Source organism: Coenobita brevimanus, chromosome 5 (genome assembly GCF_032717465.1).
Source record: "Coenobita brevimanus isolate Jiangsu-jjx chromosome 5, ASM3271746v2, whole genome shotgun sequence".
Taxonomy (NCBI): Eukaryota; Metazoa; Arthropoda; class Malacostraca; order Decapoda; family Coenobitidae; genus Coenobita; species Coenobita brevimanus.
Genome location: NC_136958.1, coordinates 10,998,647 through 11,015,175, shown reverse-complemented (window position 1 = coordinate 11,015,175; position 16,529 = coordinate 10,998,647). Strand labels below are relative to the sequence as shown.

General features: G+C 44.9%; 1 protein-coding gene across 1 annotated transcript in view; it reads right to left on the bottom strand.

Moving 5' to 3' along the window:
- The window catches only part of LUBEL (Linear Ubiquitin E3 ligase), a 310,315-nt gene that overhangs the window by 48,780 nt on the left and 245,006 nt on the right, over positions 1-16,529 (bottom strand). Inside the window, exons 28-32 of the mRNA XM_080270475.1 lie at positions 14,240-14,437; positions 13,387-13,524; positions 6,679-6,816; positions 4,034-4,123; positions 1,781-1,911 (exon numbers count right to left, since the gene is read on the bottom strand). Of these exons, the coding sequence (XP_080126601.1) occupies positions 1,781-1,911; positions 4,034-4,123; positions 6,679-6,816; positions 13,387-13,524; positions 14,240-14,437 (695 nt within the window). The remainder of the gene's footprint in view (positions 1-1,780; positions 1,912-4,033; positions 4,124-6,678; positions 6,817-13,386; positions 13,525-14,239; positions 14,438-16,529) is intronic.

Below are 16,529 nucleotides of genomic sequence, written 5' to 3'. Positions count from 1 at the left end.
CACACACACACACACACACACACACACACACACACACACACACACACACACACACACACACACACACACACACACACACACACACACACACACACACACACACACACACACACACGACTTAAATTTTGCACTGACAGTGTGGCGACTACAAATATAGTCATTCTAACAACTGGATCTGCTGGCTGCAAACCTTCCCTGTCCCAGTCAAACTCCTCATTCAATAACCGGTTATTGAATGAGGAGTTTGACTGGGACAGGGAAGGTTTGCAGCCAGCAGATCCAGTTGTTAGAATGACTATATTTGTAGTCGCCACACTGTCAGTGCAAAATTTAAGTCGTGTGTGTGTGTGTGTGTGTGTGTGTGTGTGTGTGTGTGTGTGTGTGTGTGTGTGTGTGTGTGTGTGTGTGTGTGTGTGTGTGTGTGTGTGTGTGTGTGTGTGTGTGTGTGTGTGTGTGTGTGTGTGTGTGTGTGTGTGTGTGTGTGTGTGTGTGTGTGTGTGTGTGTGTGTGTGTGTGTGTGTGTGTGTGTGTGTGTGTGTGTGTGTGTGTGTGTGTGTGTGTGTGTGTGTGTGTGTGTGTGTGTGTGTGTGTGTGTGTGTGTGTGTGTGTGTGTGTGTGTGTGTGTGTGTGTGTGTGTGTGTGTGTGTGTGTGTGTGTGTGTGTGTGTGTGTGTGTGTGTGTGTGTGTGTGTGTGTGTGTGTGTGTGTGTGTGTGTGTGTGTGTGTGTGTGCAGTTTATAAGCCCAGCTACCCAGCTATGTGAAGTGGAACGGTCACTCTAATAAAAATTACGAATATTGGTCTGGTGTTCTCTATTTGAACTTGGCACATAATGAGAAATACAATTATATATAAAAACAAATTAGCTTTCCATACATCTGACCTAAGTGTGTGTGATAAATGTTGCCTGCACATGATATACGAAGAAGCGGTGACGGTATAACTGACTGCAGATCAGCCCTAAGGTGGGGGGAAGGGAGGGGTGAGAGGCGGGGAAGACTTAAGACAAAGAACGAGAGAGAAGGGGGAGAGAAGCAAAGAGAAAGTTATATAAATTTAAAAAGAAAGAGTGAGTGGGAAAAGTAAATTCAGAGAGAGAGAGAGAGAGAGAGAGAGAGAGAGAGAGACAGCTGGGGGAAGTGAAAAGGTAAGCACTGGAACCCAGAATTGTGCAACGGACGACACTGGATTACAATGATGGTGAATATTTTCAATTTGAGAATGCAGTTCAATACGGTAATAATTTGTTCTAAAAATATAGTCCAAATCTTGGCTGTTGAAAGCGTGTGCGACGACAGTTTAGTCATGTTTACAGGACATGAGAAAATTTGCGTCTAATCAGTAACTGGCAGCTGGAGGTGGAGGGTGGGGGAGTTGGGGGCAGAAGGTGGGGTAGACTTGTTCGCGATTCCCCCCTTCCCTCTGTCCAGGGTAGAGGGGGGAAGGAAGGGGTAACCCCTGAGCAGAAATTAGTACCCGTGACTGTACCGTGTTTGGGACCTAGGAATGCTCTCAATGTCTCCGGCTAGTATGAGAAGCATGGAACTGACCACCGGAGAGTCATTTCCATTAGAGAGAAAAAAAAAAAAATGTAGGGAGCGGCTAACCACAAGCAGTAGACGGCGCCCCTCCAAGTTGGGCTGGACCAGGGTCCTCCTTGCCAAGAATCAAATGTATTACGTGTGCTGAAAGTGTGGTGCATCCTCTCTCTCTCTCTCTCTCTTTCTGTGTGTGTGTGTGTGTGTGTGTGTGTGTGTGTGTGTGTGCGTGTATATACTAACTTGCACTTGGGACAGGTGATGCCACACTCCGCCAGGTGCCGAGCGACCCCCTGCGCGGCCACCTCTGCGTCATTGTCGGCCTTCCACTGCGCAAACGCCTCGCAGGAGATGCCCTCGTGCGTCGCCTCCCACTGCCGAAGAGATAAGCAGTGAACATTAGTCCAGTACTCTTCCATGCAGCCACTGTGTTGTTTTATTCGGAGTGTCACAAGACGATTTTGCCCAGCTGAAGGAAATTCTAATAGTGAAATGATTTAAAAGTCTGATTAACCTTTGCAATGCATTATTTTTTCTCACCTGAATGAAATGGTCTGGGTTGAACCTGAATACAGCACCCAAGTGCGCCCATGACGAAAAAAAAGCTTAAACAACTCTTTTTATAATCAGTTGTCAGGTACAGCAACATCATTTATATTCTTGCTACAACCACACAATATTGCTAAGGTTAAGGGAGGATACTTTTCCAGCTAGGCAGGTTTCCCATCAGCTGAATAAAAAGTAAGAATAAAAAGGAGTAATCGCAATGAATTGGTTATCAAAACAGACCCATTAATCGATGTTCCAGTACAGTCACAAGCAGCGTTACTTTACCCTCTTAGCGAAAGAGAAGTCGAAGATAGAGCTGGAGAAAGGCCAGGAAAACGAACACTGCCCGGTACAGTAGTCAAAGAATGCTTCATGAAACAGAGGTTCACATACCTGAACCTGGATAGGCTACATCCCCTCAGTAGTATAAATATTTTTGACGAAACTTAAATGCATATTCATTTATTATCCACTTCTTTATTTTGTGTGAAAGCTTTATGATTATGTGGAGAGAAAACAGGGAAATGAAATGCTACTGAATGCTGGAAAAGTATAATATCAATAGGGTACTCAAAATCCGTTACTTTTAGCAATATGGGTATTGTTGTAGGTGGGTGCAACCACTATCCACTCACTTGGTATACGGATACCTTCTGGTGACTAAACACCAAGTCACAAATCAAATGCTATCCTGTAATCCACAAAACCGTCTTTGTTCCCACCTCTGTCATATTTCCTCCCATGGGGAAAATATAACAAGGTTAAATAATTCAAAGGAATATTTAAGCTATGACTTATGACTTATTAAATAAAATAAATCCAGTCAAAGCCAATGCATTCGCCCACGAATGAGTACCACCCGCCATCACTAAAATAAACTGGATCAGTAATCCTCTGGCAATCGGAGACATATCATCGCAGCTTCGCCAAAATAGAAAAGAAGAAAAGTCTTAGGATTTCGCAGTTTACTCATACTAAGTTGGCAATCACGCTTTCGTTCAGAAGCCTGAAGTCAGGGGTATTATGTTGATGAAGGTCATTGGGTATAACAGGCCTTTGAAGAATTTCTAATCGTTACCCTGTACTGTATATAGTTATTCTCCTCGTTGAGGGTATGATAGAAAATGGTGAATAATAGTAAGCTAAAAGAAAAAGGTATAGTATTTTTTTTTCTTGCAACTTCCTCTGATAATCAGAGGCATATCATCGCAGCTTCACCAAAATTATTAACAAACAGGCCATATATCCTAGGATACTGCCCAGAAAATTTGGATACAATTTGCCCACTTGATTTTGAGATATTTTGGGAACACACACACACACACACACACACACACACACACACACACACACACACACACACACACACACACACACACGCAGGGAATTACATTATCACCTCGCTAGGCGGGCTATAAATATTAACCTCGGAAAATTTCCTTATTAACCTGACCAGTTATTTTCAAATTCTCTAATCTGAAAAACAGATACTGAAGAAAGAAATGAAACTACAATAACTTCGTTTTCTGACTGTCAAACGCAGGTGTATCCCCAGGCTGCCACATATCTTGTTAATGAACCATACTGAATCACTGAACCTTGTACAGCAGCCTCCTAACCCAAAGAAAATAAAATCTAAAGTATCTTAAGCAAGAAGGAAGTTCCCTAAGCCGACAGGAGTGCAACTCGATGTTTCCTAAGCCAACTAAAAGTCTTTTAAGACAACAAAAAGTCTCCTAAGTGGCCGAGAGACAGCCTGAAGTCTCCCAAGCCGACATCTTGAAGTCTCCTAAGCCAGCAAAAATCTAAACTAACGACAAGTTTCCTAAGCCGCCGAGAATATAGCCTGAAGCCTCCTAAGTCGGCAAAGAGTCTTCTCAAGAATAGTTCCTGAAGTTTCCGAAGCCAACAAGAATTGCCCCAAACATGTGGCATTGCTGTACTCACGGAGGCGCGGCACTGGGCACACGTCACGTCCTTGCAGTCGGGGCAGATGAGCTTCCTTGCCCTCGGGTTGGCGATGAAGCCGGAGGAGCACTGGGGGGAGAGGGGGGGTTATATTATCATCATCATCATCATCATCATCATGGTCATCGCATAAACACCATGATCATTATCATCAATAACATGGCCATCACCAACACCGTCATCATTATCCCAACCTTGGTTCCCACTTGAAAATATGAGTTAGTGACACAAAGCATAGGAAGAAAAAAGAAATTAGCAAAACATCCACCATTTCAGCATCCTAATCGAGTTTCCCTCTAATTCGGAAGAGTGGAAAAGATTCAAAGAAGCAATTAAAAATAAAGGAAAGTAAACAAAATATTAAAAAAAAACACCATGGGTTTATAATTTGATGAAGTAGCAATAATAAAAAGTTAGAAATGTTGCAGCCTTTGTAAACCATAGGATACACGCACAGCACACTGGAAATAGTTCGTGCAAAAGAGAATATTTAAGAACATATGTTGGGAGAGCCATAACGATAAGATGGTCGAAGAGGAGTAGGCATAGAAAGCTGGTACGGTGGGGGATGGTAGGCTAAGACAGGGATTAGTACGCCTTGTGATGATGGGCGCGTTGGGTCGGAAGGTGTGGTTGTGGGGAAAGTTTAAATCAAAGTCGTTCCACAAGAAGGAGGAGGAAGAGGAGGAGGGGCCACTCTCAAATACATAAGCCCGTATTCTTGTGGAGTAGGAGGCACCCTTAACACTCCTTCCCCACCAGTTCACATATAGATATGGAGTGCTGAGATTCTTCTGTATGCCACTTGCATAACCTTTGCTGAGACTGAAAAAAAAAAAAAACTATACAAATAACACAAAGAAACGTATTAACCCATCCGCTACGCCGACGTATTTTGTATCATATTCTCACCAGTCACAAACAATTTGGTTTAATTTAGAGGACCGGTTTCAAAATATATGGCGGGGGGGGGGGAGAAGGACCCTGATTAATTCCTTCCCTGCCACTGTGTCTCCAAGACTTTAATATCCTATGGTAGTCGCAAGTGGAAATAAAGTGTACGTCTTTGTGCCAAAGTGGTTGATGATTAAAATACATAATAATTAACAAAGGAAAAGTTGTTAGAAGACATCGTACACGTTCAAATAATACGGTTATTGGTGTGTTGTGGTGCAAGTAATGAAATGTTGACAAGATTTTCAGGGAAAGGAAAGAGGAGCTGAGTGGTGTAATTGGTAGCAAACTCGGCCCACATGACCTTTTAGAAATAGTAGTTGTCTCAGCTCCACTCTATTCAAGCCTACGACTGAAAAAAGAGACCTAATTACAAAGCCATGGTTGCGTGGCTGTCGAGAAGAATGTCTGGATGTTCTACTTGTCGGTTACGCTGGAAAGGGAGCAACAGAATATAAAATAAAAATAAGGTAAGTGAGGCAGGCGAGTGAGGGAACTGAGTGAGGAAGGTAGTGAGGAGCGTGAATGATACTGGTGGGTGAGACTGGTGGGTGAGGCAAGTGGGTGAGGCACATGGGTGAGGCACATGGGTGAGACTGGTGGGTGAGGCAGGTGGTTGAGACTGGTGGGTGAGACTGGTGGGCGAGACTGGTGGGTGAGGCAGGTGGGTGAGACTGGTGAGTGAGAACTGGTGGGTGAGACTGGTAGGTGAGGCAAGTGGGTGAGGCAGGTGGGTTAGACTGGTGGGTGAGGGATGTGGGATAGACTGGTGGGTGAGACTGGTGGGTTAGACTGGTGGGTGAGACTGGTGGGTGAGACTGGTGGGTGAGACTGGTGGGTGAGACTGGTGGGTGAGACTGGTGGGTGAGACTGGTGGGTGAGGCAGGTGGGTGAGGCAGGTGGGTGAGACTGGTGGGTGAGGCAGATGGGTGAGACTGGTGGGTGAGGCAGATGGGTGAGACTGGTGGGTGAGACTGATGGGAGAGACTGGTGGGTGAGACTGGTGGGTTAGACTGGAGGGTGAGGCAGGTGGGTGAGACTGGTGGGTGAGACTGGTGGGTGAGGGACGTGGGTTAGACTGGTGGTTGAGACTGGTGGGTTAGACTGGTGGGTGAGACTGGTGGGTGAGACTGGTGGGTGAGACTGGTGTGTGAGGCAGGTGGGTGAGACTGGTAGGCGAGACTGGTAGGCGAGACTTGTGGGTAAGACTGGTGGGTGAGACTGGTGGGCGAGACTGGTGGGTGAGACTGGTGGGAGAGACTGGGGGGTAAGGCAGGTGGGTGAGACTGGTGGGCGAGACTGGGGGGTGAGGCAGGTGAGTGAGACTGGTGAGTGAGTGAGACTGGTGGGTGGGAGGGAGTGGGTAAAGTAGATTGATGAGTTTGGTGAGCGAGGCAGATGAATGAGTGATGCAGGTGAGTGAGGCAGGTAGGGAAGCCTGGTGGGCCAGGTAGTTTGTTGAGGCAGGTGAATGAGTAAAGCAGGTGAGTAAGACAAGTGGCAGGTGAATAGGGCAAGTGAGTGCGGTTGGTGAGTAAGACAGGTGGGTAAGTGAGACAAGTAGGTGAGACAATTGGATGTGTCAAGCAAGTACGTGAGGTAAGTGGGTGAATGAGGCACGTAGGGGAGGCAGAAAACTGAATGAGGAATGTGAGAGGGGAGGGACTTACCTTGTTGCACCACCTGAAATTGGGGTCCTTCATCAGCGTCCAGTCCCGCAGTTTTCGCTGGAAGAGTTCGTGTGTCTCCGCGTCCAGGATATTCTTCAGCAGGATATCCATGTTGTTCAGGTACTCGTTGGCGATTTCCTGGTGGTAAAAAATATATTAAGATACACTATATTCACTCTCCACAGGCAAGTGCAGGTGTGTTAGCCCAATTCACACTAAGGAAAATAATTAAGCCATGCTCATAATACCAACAGAATCCTTAGTGATTAACCATGTTTAAACATACATTTCGCTCATTCGAAAATGTTTCCCATTTCAGTCCTAACATCCAGACATGCAGAACTGAACCCGAATCTGAACCCGGAACCCCTGGAACCGGCATATTTAAGAGGAGCTGAAGCCGGAACCTCTGGAACCGGCATATTTTTGTGGTGCTGAATCCGGAACCGGAATCGGTAGATTTTTGGCGGTTCCGGTTCTGGTTATCATTATTTTTTTTTACATTACAGAGGAGCATCCACAAAATTTAAAAACTAGAAATTGCTTCGTCAACTCGAAACAGAACCCCAGTATGATATTACTCTCTCTCTCTCTCTCTCTCTCTCTCTCTCTCTCTCTCTCTCTCTCTCTCACCACACACGAATCAGTTGACAATGAATTAAGGATGGGTAGAGTGACAGAGTCGACCACATATGATGTTACCCTCCCTGTCCTAAACGTGTATCATACGCGAATGTGAATCATCCTGCTCGTCTCCACAGCCCACTCGTGACTCCACACATCACAAGGTTGAGCCAGGTACCCTCCAGCCACAGACTGAGCAGGACTGCTGCTGTTGCTTGCTGTTTTTCTTCTGTTTCAGTGGCTTGAACTTTCAGGTACTTTATTTTAATTTATTATTATTTGGTTGTAAAAAATATCCCCTTATCGTACATTCCTTGCTGAGTTTCTCCTGTTATAGGAACCGGTTCCGGAACCGGCATACTGTTACAGGAACCGAACCCAAATTAGTCGCGGTTCCATATCACTGCTAATGTCTACACCAAAGTACATAATATGCTAAGCAGACATGTGGAAAGGTTACTTAAATATGACTTCTTAAATCTGATATGGTGTGCAAACAACTCTGAGGTGACATACCTACACATATCAGACCTATCTCTCGTGACGGGGTAGATTGAGCGAGTTAGGTGGGTGGCGGAATGTGCAGAAGTCGTCATGACTAGGGAGAGGAGACATGGGTTTTTTGAACTCCTCACTCTAGTGACATTTTATTGCTATCTTCGGATGATTGTGAGATATTATCCACTTTTGGAACTGGAGGGGTTAGTTGATGATTTCCTCAACTTCTTCGCTGCCAGACGTCTCTGTTAAACTGAAACAAATGGTTAGTAGGTAACAAGTTTCAGGTCAGATCAGACACTGTTCTGCTTCTGACAATATATAATCCAGTACTACCCGTTTCAGTCGGAAACCGGCAACTCCACTGGCCAGTGAGGAGGGTGGTTAAACAACCAGCAGGAATAAAAACATGACTTGTCAAAGGGCAGATGAGCTACTTAACCCAATGGCCATTTTACAGGGTGAGTGGAGTTCGATAGCCTTGGTTGGCAGTCCATAGGCTAATGATAAGTCCTTCCCTGACATGAGAGGTTTGTCCCCACCCTGTAAAAACTTACATCTCACTTGACTTAAAAAGAGGAACCTCTGGATCAGCGTGTGTTATCTGATCCTGATTCAGTTTTCCCGGAGGGTCCCCTCCTCAGGTGCCAGGCTGGAACCAATTATGATGGTTGCTGGGTAAAACCTACTGGACCCAAGCAGCCGAAAGATCGGGGTGGGGGACTCCTAGCCCTAGTCGTGTACTTGACTAGCGTCACAGTGATGCAGAGGGCACATGCGCCCTTCAGAAGGTACTTCAAGTGGGGGCTTGGAATCTTCTAAGCCTTTCAAAGGATAATCAACTGCCTTTGTTGTCACAAAAGTAGGGGTGATTGGAAGTAGGCATTGCTACACTGCATGAAGCGATGTGAACCGGACAAGGCGAGATCAGTAGCAATGGTTATACACACTACTGGTCTGGCTGTGATGATGGGGGCGAGATTAGAGGTGTTGCTGTGGCAAATGCTGATCACCTAGTCTCTTGTGTCGACAGGGTTACTCCAGTTGATGGGCATATAATGCTAGTGAGGTTGAAGCACTCCTTGGCCCTCACCTCTCTTACTTTCGTGTTTGCTCCAACTGAGATGAGCTGTTCTGAGTTGAACTTGTGTCAGTTGTGGAACAGTCCCATTTGTTTCTGGGTGACTTCAGTGTGGTTTCTGGCACTGACAGGGAAGGTTTGGAAGAATGTTTAGGTCTCTGTGTCTCTAGAACCACGAATTCCAATAGATCTTACGTTCTAGATTTTACAGTGTCCCATAAGTTGAGAATTGCTGGATCCTGGTTTCAGTGACCAGATCTTCAACGCTGTACTTGATATTCCAATACCGGAGGGGTTGCAAAAGAGTCTAACCACATCCTTGTAAGCACCCACTAGAGGGTCCTTCAGAAATGCAGGGTTTTCAGGTGTGCAGAGTTCTTTGCTACTGATTGCAGGCTTCTTGTTGCTACTCCTTGGGTACAAATAAAAACTGAAAGAAGCTCAAGATACTACCAAACACAGTTCCAGCTTGAGAAACTCAGGGATGCCGAGTATACTTATGAGCATATAGTAACAGTCTCAGATCAGTGTGAAGTAAAGTACTGTTGAGAACTCGGTTGAATGAAGGAATACCTTGAAACGTGCTACCCTGGCAATAGTCGGTGAGTGCGTTGAAGAGCGCCAGAGATTAAGGAGGGTCTTTGTCTCACAAGGGGCATTGGCCACAAGTAAAGGAAGCCATGCTGCCAGAATGGCTGGGGATCAGGAGTAGCATATACTTCTGCCTCGACGAGCATGAGTTTAGCTGAGAGAGGACAAGGAGAGGTATGTCAAGGAAATTGAGAAGGAGGTAAAAGGTGGTTTTCATGCAAGTAACCTTTGACCTGCTTACTGAGCCCAGAAGAAGCTCCGCTCCAGACCCGAGTCTCAGGTTAACAATTCGGAAAGCAGATGGACGGCTAGTGTTGGGGGTGTATGCACAATGGGCTCGTTGGGCTGAGTACTTTGAGCAACTGTATATGGCTGAACCTCCCAGTGGAGAGGCTCCATCAACTGCTATACAATCACTGACTTATCTCTCACCACTTGATGATTCTGTACCCCTAGAGGAAATCAAGAAGGCAATGGACAGGTTGAAAGGTGGTATAGAAGCACGTGTTTGTGGCATCACAGTTTAATTTATCAAAGCCGGGGGCGAAGCCATTATCGGGGTATTATAATTTATGTAGTCATAGAAGCCACATGGCAGACTGGCATCATTCCATCTAACTGGATTAAGGATTTGGTCATCCTTATCTGGAAAGGGAAAGGAGACCAGCGTGAGTGTAGTAACTACCTTGGTATTACTGTGCTCAGTATGCCAGGCAAAGTTCTTGCTCACATTCACTTGATGCATATCCGGGACCATTTGTTAAAGTTTCAGAGGCCTGAGCAATCCGGATTGACACCCAAGAAGTATAAAGTCGACTGCATCCTAGCTCTTCGAGTGCTCTTGGAACACCACCTTGAGAATCGACAAGGTCTGCTTGCCATCTATGCTGATCTCATGAAGCCGATCTGACTCAGGAAATCGGGAGGTGCTATGAGAACTCCTGTGACTCAGTGGAATCCCAGCAGGGATAATCCAACTGATTGCTGGCCTGTACTCAAACACTGAAAATGCTGTCAAGTTTGGGGATGGATGGAACATCTGACTTCTAAGCTGTAAGTACTGGCGTAAGATAGGGATGTATCCTTGATCCCACGCCTTTCAACACGGGCATGGATTGGATACTTTACTTGGTTGTGGGTTGATGTTACTGTGGAGTATCAGTTAGCAGTTTCAGGGTTACTGACCTCGACTACTGATGGTACAGTTATCCTGTCGGAGTCGCTGGAGATACTACTGAGTGCCCTCGAGGAATTTACGAGAATACGAAGCCTTTGGGATTAAATGTCTCATTAGCCATGACTAACGTCCAGGCATTTGGTGTCTTGTTGGGTGAAGAGTTCAGTCTGTCCAAGCTTGTGGTATGAATGAAGAAGTTTGGAAAGATTCATCTATCTATATTCATTTATGGTAAATAAAACAGGTAATTCAGATAATGAGATTTCTAGTCGCATCAGTACGGCCTACAGAGTTATGAATGAATTCAACTCGGGTATTTGACGTTGCCGTTATATATGTAGAAGGACAATAATGTGCACCTTCAACGCACTAGTGCTCCCCATCACACTCCATGGCTGTGAGACAGAAATTAAACAGTGACCTGAAGCAACCAATTGACTCCTTTGGTACTAAGTGCCTTTTCAGGATCATGGGATATCTCCGGTATGACCGGGTATGTAACGAGCAACTACTCCTTGAGACTGAGTCGAGGCATATTACCCACATAATACATCAGTGTCAGCTCCACTTATAAGAGCACGTGGCCCGTTTTCCTGAGGCTGACCCTGCCCACAGGTTGATCCCTGAGAGAGTTAACCCGCGGTGAAGGAGACGAAGGGAGAGGCCACGGAACTCATGTCTGAAGAGGACTGATCATTCATGTCGAGATACTTAGAAGGGAAAGAGTCGCTGCCTGGAGGGTTGCACGAAGGAACCCACGTGGCTTGAGTCGAAGAGTGAGTGAGGCTCTGTGCCCCATGGCAATTGCCTCCCCTTGATGATGATGATGATGATGGAGAATGAAATAGAAAAGGTATTTTCAGGATGAAGGGGTTAATTAAGTCTTGATGATAAAGAAAAATGACAAAGGGCATTTTTTTTTTCTTAACAAACCACAGACATCAATGACCAACTGTAATAACTATGCGAACAGATGAAATCAGAAATAATGAGAGCATATTCTTCATGTAATAAGTTAACAGATTATCAATGCCAGCCTTCTAGCAGTAGCGAACTCTGTGACATCTTTATCTGGCAGGCATATGTCTGGTTCAGTTCTTTACACTCCGAGGTACGTAATGTGCCAGCAGAATGCTGGCACATTACGTACAGGGGGGAAAAAGGTTTGTCTACTATTCAACTGCGTTTTCTTTGCACATTTGTGCATGTCAGTTACTGTCCACTCTGTCGCATCATATTAAAGAGAATCTACTATGGACAGAGAAACATGACACTCCCCTCATGGCATAAGTTATTAGCCAGTAGAGGAAAATGAAAATCAATAGAGGTGAAATATCAGACGAATTTCTGTGCCCGACTGTACTGCTCAATAACGGTACTCAATGTTTTTAGTCACTGTCCTAATTGGGAAGTAAACTGAAGTGTGACCCATTTCACTATAAATAGACCAACATTACTTGCCTATTTTCCTTGTTCCGGGTTTCTGCCATATACAGTACATGCACAGTCACATACTCAACTATTTCCTCAACTGTGCTTTAACCTTTTGAATCCTGGCGACGTCCTTTTTACTTTACTCTTGTCGCCACCAGACGATTTTATGCGGCATAGGAAAGACTCCTCGTTTTTATGAGGTGAATTAAGGATACATAAAACCTCTCCATTTCCGATAAATCTATCCAAAGCTCAATAAAATCGTCAGGTGATGGCGAAAATAAAATGAAAAATTCACGAGCTCAGTGTATTACGAATATTTACAAACAAAACTTAACCAAAGTCTTGACTAGACCAGTGATCCAAATATTTCGGATGGTCGACTTTTCTGCGATGTACGAGGATTCACTGAACCCTATAAAGATACTGACTTCATGACTGTATGAACGTGATACTGGCATGGGACGATGATGATGATAATAATATCATAAATACAGTATACCTCGTGAACCTCTTCACTACAAGAATTCCCTTAAAAGGAATATAATCGTGTAGAAGTTTGAAAAACATAATAATAAAAAAAAAACAGCCCTGTGCTGAAGGAATTACTGGACTTCTTAACTGCAAGTCTCCCCTAAGCAAAACTCTCAGGTAGCGGCGAATCATGTGGCTGTATTGAAAGCTATAAAGCATCTTTGCTCAACAAATTCACCACCAGGATATATAAACAAACCTCTGATCAAATGTCTGTTTTTTCTTCAGAGAGGACAAGGATCATGACTGCAGTGTATCAAGAAGCTGATTCTCAAAAACAAACTTACGATGAACTGCCTCCCGTAACTAGGATTCCCCCCCCCCCCAAGGCAAGCAATAAACGCATAATTTTTGTGCTTTCCTTTTCTTGTTCTTCCTGGTAAAACAATCCCGTCACGAACGGGAAGTGATCATAACGTGTTTGTGACACGTATTCTAAGTGACTTTGGATATATCGCAGCATTTCCTTCTGTGCGATTTATTTTGCACAGTGTAGCTCAGTATCCAGGATGCATCCTGTGTTGATATAAAAAAGATATAAATAGCACAGAAGGAAATGTAAAGGTGCAATATGCAAAATTACTCGTTTAGAAGGGGTGCTAAGGTGTAACATGCAAAATAAATCGCTAAGGAGGAGCTGCTACAAAGCCTCCTATGCCTCGTTAAAGAACAGGTGCTAAGGTGTAATGTGCAAAACAAATCGCTAAGGAAGAGCTGCAACGAAGCTTCCTATGTCTCCTAAAATAAGATGGCCGTCACAGCGTCTCACCTCGTTAGCGTCAAGGTCTGGCTCGTTGCAGAATGGACAGCGGACTTCACGGATGTTCTTCGTTTTGATCTGGAAGGTAAAGTAGGTTTGGGCGCAGTCGGTACAGCAGCGGTGAGTGCACTGCAGCATCGACACCATCTGCAACACATCGGTCAGCTGAGTGACAGCACGATAAGTGTGGGACAAATAAATGGTAAGTGTCGTGGAGGAAAAGTGAAAATGAAAGACAGAGAAGGTGCATGGCGTGGATGGAAACCTAAAAGGAAGGACCAACGAGATAGTGATGGTCTATATCATGAAGGGAATGTGACAGATATGGTACATGTTGTGAAGGGAAAGTGATGGGCAAAGAGATAGTACATGTCATGGAGGGACATGTGAGGGAAAGAGATGGTACCTTGCATGTGAAGGATAGGTAAGTGACGGAGAGAAAGAGCATTACGTGCATGACAGCTGGAAGTGAAAGACAAAATAATTATGATACATGTTGTGGAAAGTGAAACAAGAAGCGGAACTGATAATAAAGACGAGTGGGAGTGTCGAGGCAAAGCAAAGGAACAGGATTCGTCAGGAGGTGTGCAGGGAAAAAGGTCAGTCCTGATGAGAATTAACATACAGACAGTTTTCAGTAACAGAAGACTATCAGGGATGAAAATGTTTCTATATACACTGCAGTAGTTGGCTTATCATTCACACCTATAATTCACTTAGTAAAACTACACTGCCCTTGTACTATAAACATTTTTGCATATGAGCTTCACATGGCACAAGGTGCTTATGGTTAAATAAAGCAGACAGCGATGTGTTTGGCAATGTAATTATGAGCTATATGGGATAAGGCATTAATCCTGACCTTCCTCATGGGGTATTTCTCAGCACACAGCTCACACTCTTGCTGCAGGAATTGTATGGCGGTGTAAATGGACGAACACTCATCGGCCGCATGCAAACAGTCGGTCTCGTCAAAGCTGAAGGTGAGGAGTTGCGCCGCCAACTCTGCCTTCTCGTAGCTGCCAGCACGACCCTCCGCCAGCAGTCGCCGCACTGTGCGCTGTGTCCACCATGAGAGCGAATGATGACAACTGATGTAAATATATCCTTGCTATGTTTAGTCATTGCTCTGCCTTTGTATAAATTAGGGTGGTCGGTGGGGATGTCCACCTTCCACTCATTCGATGTAGTGCTATTTCTGGGCAACTCTACACTGAGTGACATGTTAATTTTTTTTTTTTTTTAATGCGAGGAAGAAGGAACCAAAGGCCATGAGCCCGCAGTAACAGTTCCCTCCAAGAGAAAACCAAAATACAATAGAGAGCCAAATTCAAGATCCGATCATTTTAAGATGCCTGGACACACTATGTTTGAAAGACTGGAGATCATAGGCAGCAGGAAATACAGACAGAGGGAGACAGTTCCAGAGCTGACCTGTTGCATAAATGAAAGACTGGGAGTAACGGTTAACTCTTGCATTAGAGAGTTGGACAGAAAATGGATGAGAGTTTGCTGCCAGACGGGTGCTACGTGCCCGTCGTAGAGGTGGAGGAATGCAAGCAGACAGTTCAGAGGAGCAGTGACCATTAAAGTAGCGATAGAAAAGAGATAAAGATGCAACAGTGCGGCGAAGAGATAGAGGTTGAAGGGAGTCAGTAAGAGGAGGAGAGTTAATGAGACGAAAAGCCTTTGACTCCACCCTATTGAGAAGAGCTGTATGTGGGGAGCCTCCCCACACATGAGAGTTGTACTCCACACAGGGGTGGATAAAACCCCTGTATAGAGTCAACAACTGTGCAGGGGTAAAGAAAGAGCGGAGTCGGCTTAGCACACCCAATCTCTTGGAAGCAGATTTTACAAGAGATGTAATATGATCTTTCCAAGACAAGTCCCGAGTAAATGAAACCCCAAGCATGTTCAAGGATGATGCAGGATTAAGCTGAATATTATTAAACATTAGTGGGTATACCTGTGGAAGATTTTGTCGGGTTGATAGGTGTAAGAACTGAGTCTTAGATGCATTAAAGACAACCATAATATTTTTACCCCAGTCAGAGATATGAGCCAAGTCAGACATTAGGTGTGCCATAGCCTCATCCCTTGTTTCTTGAAGTAACTGTTGAGATGGGCGTTGCGGGAACCGAATGGAAAGGTGAAGGGTGGAGTCATCAGCGTATGAGTGGATAGGGTTAGATGTACAACTTAGAAGATCATTGATGAATAAAAGGAAGAGAGTTGGTGATAGGACAGAGCCCTGAGGAACACCACCGTTGATAGATCTAGGAGAAGAACGATGGCCGTCTACAACAGCGGCTATAGAACGACCAGAAAGGAAGCTAGCGATGAAGGCACAGATAGAAGGATAGAAACCGTAGGAGGGCAGTTTGGAAATTAAAGATTTATGCCAGACTCGATCGAAAGCCTTTGAGATGTCAAGTGCAATGGCAAAGCTTTCGCCAAAGTCCCGAAAGGAGGATGACCAGGAGTCTGAAAGGTAGGTGAGAAGATCGCCAGTGGAGCGTCCCTGACGGAACCCATACTGACGATCGGAAAGAAGGTTGTGATAGGAAAGATGCCTTAAAATTTTTCTATTAAGAATTGACTCGAAAACTTTTGAAATACAGGACGTTAAAGCAATTGGACGATAGTTGGAGGGTTGGGAGTGGTCACCCTTCTTTGGGACTGGCTGAATGAGAGCAAACTTCCAGCAAGAAGGAAAGGTACAAGTTGACAGACAAAGGCGAAAGAGTTTGCCTAGGCAGGGTGTAAGCACAGAAGCACAGTTCTTGAGAACAACAGGAGGGACCCCATCAGGCCCATATGCCTTGTTAGTACTGAGGCCAGTGATGGCAGAAAATACATCAACTGAAGAAATTTTAATGTCAGCCATGAGGAAGTCAGAGGGGGGAAGTGATGGAGGAACAGCACCGGAATCGTCTAAGGTGGAACTGGAGGAGAAAGTCTGTGCGAAGAGATCTGCTTTATCAGTAGAAGAAATAGCTACAGAACCATCAGAGCAGAAAAGAGGAGGGAAGGATGATGAGGTAAAGTTGTTAGAAAGATTTTTGGCAAGGTGCCAGAAGGAGCGGGAAGAATTCGAGTTGGAGAGTTGAGAGCATTTAGTATGGAAGAAATTAAATGGTCTGTAATCC